This window comes from Octopus bimaculoides, chromosome 1 (genome assembly GCF_001194135.2).
Source record: "Octopus bimaculoides isolate UCB-OBI-ISO-001 chromosome 1, ASM119413v2, whole genome shotgun sequence".
Classification (NCBI taxonomy): Eukaryota; Metazoa; Mollusca; class Cephalopoda; order Octopoda; family Octopodidae; genus Octopus; species Octopus bimaculoides.
In genome coordinates this window covers 86,237,404-86,239,291 of record NC_068981.1, presented here as the reverse complement: position 1 = coordinate 86,239,291, position 1,888 = coordinate 86,237,404, and the positions used below count along the sequence as shown (strand labels likewise).

At 35.1% G+C, this 1,888-nt stretch overlaps 1 protein-coding gene across 2 annotated transcripts in view; it reads right to left on the bottom strand.

Moving 5' to 3' along the window:
- LOC106884409 (uncharacterized) overlaps positions 1 to 1,888 on the bottom strand; it is a 38,783-nt gene that overhangs the window by 28,522 nt on the left and 8,373 nt on the right. For both annotated transcript variants that reach the window (XM_014935774.2, XM_014935783.2), the window contains exon 4: positions 1,643 to 1,767. In XM_014935774.2, the coding sequence (XP_014791260.1) occupies positions 1,643 to 1,767 (125 nt within the window). The remainder of the gene's footprint in view (positions 1 to 1,642; positions 1,768 to 1,888) is intronic.

Sequence of the window (1,888 nt, the reverse complement as noted above, 5' to 3'; positions counted from 1 at the left end):
AAAAAAAAAAAAAAAAAAGGGATTTAAAATGTTAAAATTAGTTTATAGAAATATAAGATATTCAAATAATATCAAGAATAATTTAATTTTCCTTTTTTGTTTCATTTTTCAATTTACAATATAATCTCATAGAAAATATATGACAACTTAGCATGTTTTGTTTTTACCCATCTGAATCTAATATCAGCAATTAATGTATAGAACAGAAAGTCATGATATAGAGAGCAGTCATGAGCAAACAGCAGCCTGCAGGACTTTCTGAATAGCATGCCTAAGTGAAAATTTGCCTTGGATTTTTTTTAGCAGTGTGGCCTGTCTGATGGTGAGCCATGTCTCATGCAACCTAATAATAAAAAAAATAAATGCGCCCTTTTAAAGCCTAGCCAGGCTCATGGGCCCAGTTTCCCGGTTTCAATGGCGTATGTGTTCCCTAGCTGACGGGACGCCAGTCTATCGCAGCGTTACTCATTTTTGCCAGCTGAGTGGATTGGAGCAATGTGAAATGAAGTGTTTTGCTCAAGAACACAATGCGTCACCTGGTCCAGGAATCGAAACCACAATCTTACGATAATGATGCTGATACCCTAACCACTAAGCTACGTGCCTCCACCTCATGCAGCCTGCTTCTCATAAAAGTTGCCCATGCCTGTTTGAGAAACTTAAACATTCTTGTTCTTTTGTCATTGATAAAACAAATGTTTATCTATTAACAACACTAAATGTTTATTACTGACAATAAGGCTGGTGTTATTTTTCTTTCTTTAAAACCTTACCCTTTCTTACTACATAAAAACTGATATGTTTAAGCTTATAAAAACACCTCTGCGTGACCACTTGACCTACTAGAATAGTAGCCAAGTCTTATAAACAAAAGCATTCAGGTTACATCCATTTTGTCTTTTATTCAGGTATATTGTACACTGGTTGATATTACTGGATGATCTTAACAGTGTCATATGGTGGTTGTTGTACTGGGCATGCTGCCACACCCAATGCCACCAAATTTCAAGCAGGAGTAAACAAAAGTTTTCCATTAAGATTTGTAATTAAATTTATGAGTAAGGTTAATATTTATAATGAATTTGCTATTTTTTGATGGGTGTACAGTGCACATCTAGCACACCCAGAATATACGTCTCTGGACCTTAGAACAACAAGTTAACAGAATTGTTAACAAGCCAGGTGAAATGCTTAGCAGTATTTCATCCATCCTTATGTTCTGTGTTCAAATTCTGCTGAGATTGACTTTGTCTTTCGGATCAATAGAATAAGTGCCAGTTGAGCATTGGAGTTGTGTAATCAACTCCCCACTCCCTCAAGTTGCTGGCCTTGAGCCAAAATTTGAAGTCGATATTACTGGATGACATAATCCAATACGTAATTCTTTTTAAAGATGGCAAGTTGTGATTTAAAGAGAATTTGATTATTTCTATAAGATCTAATTGATAACTTAGAGTTTTAAATGTCAATTTACGACTGAGAAATGTAGTCTTACCAAACAAAGCAATGCAATGTAAAGTTTAAACTAATTTCATTCGACTGGGTAATTTGACATCTTAAAATTAGTTATTAAAAGCAAGAAAGTGGTAACTGGAGGCGTTTACTCAGTGATAAATGAAGTAAAGTATTATAAGAGACTTACCAGATTCAACAACGTTTTCAACAGTGGTGTTAAGTTCTTTACCTAGAACTCCCATCACAGCAAAAACTGAGAAACCAGCCAAGAGACTCATTAATGAATCTCCTAAACATACAAAAATGGCATCTCTAAAAAAAAAGTAACAAATATTATTATATCATGTGTGCCTGTGCATATTTGTGTGTGTGTGTTTGTGTGTGTGTGTGTGTGTGTGTGTGTGTGTGTGTGTGTGTGTGTGTGTGTGTGTGT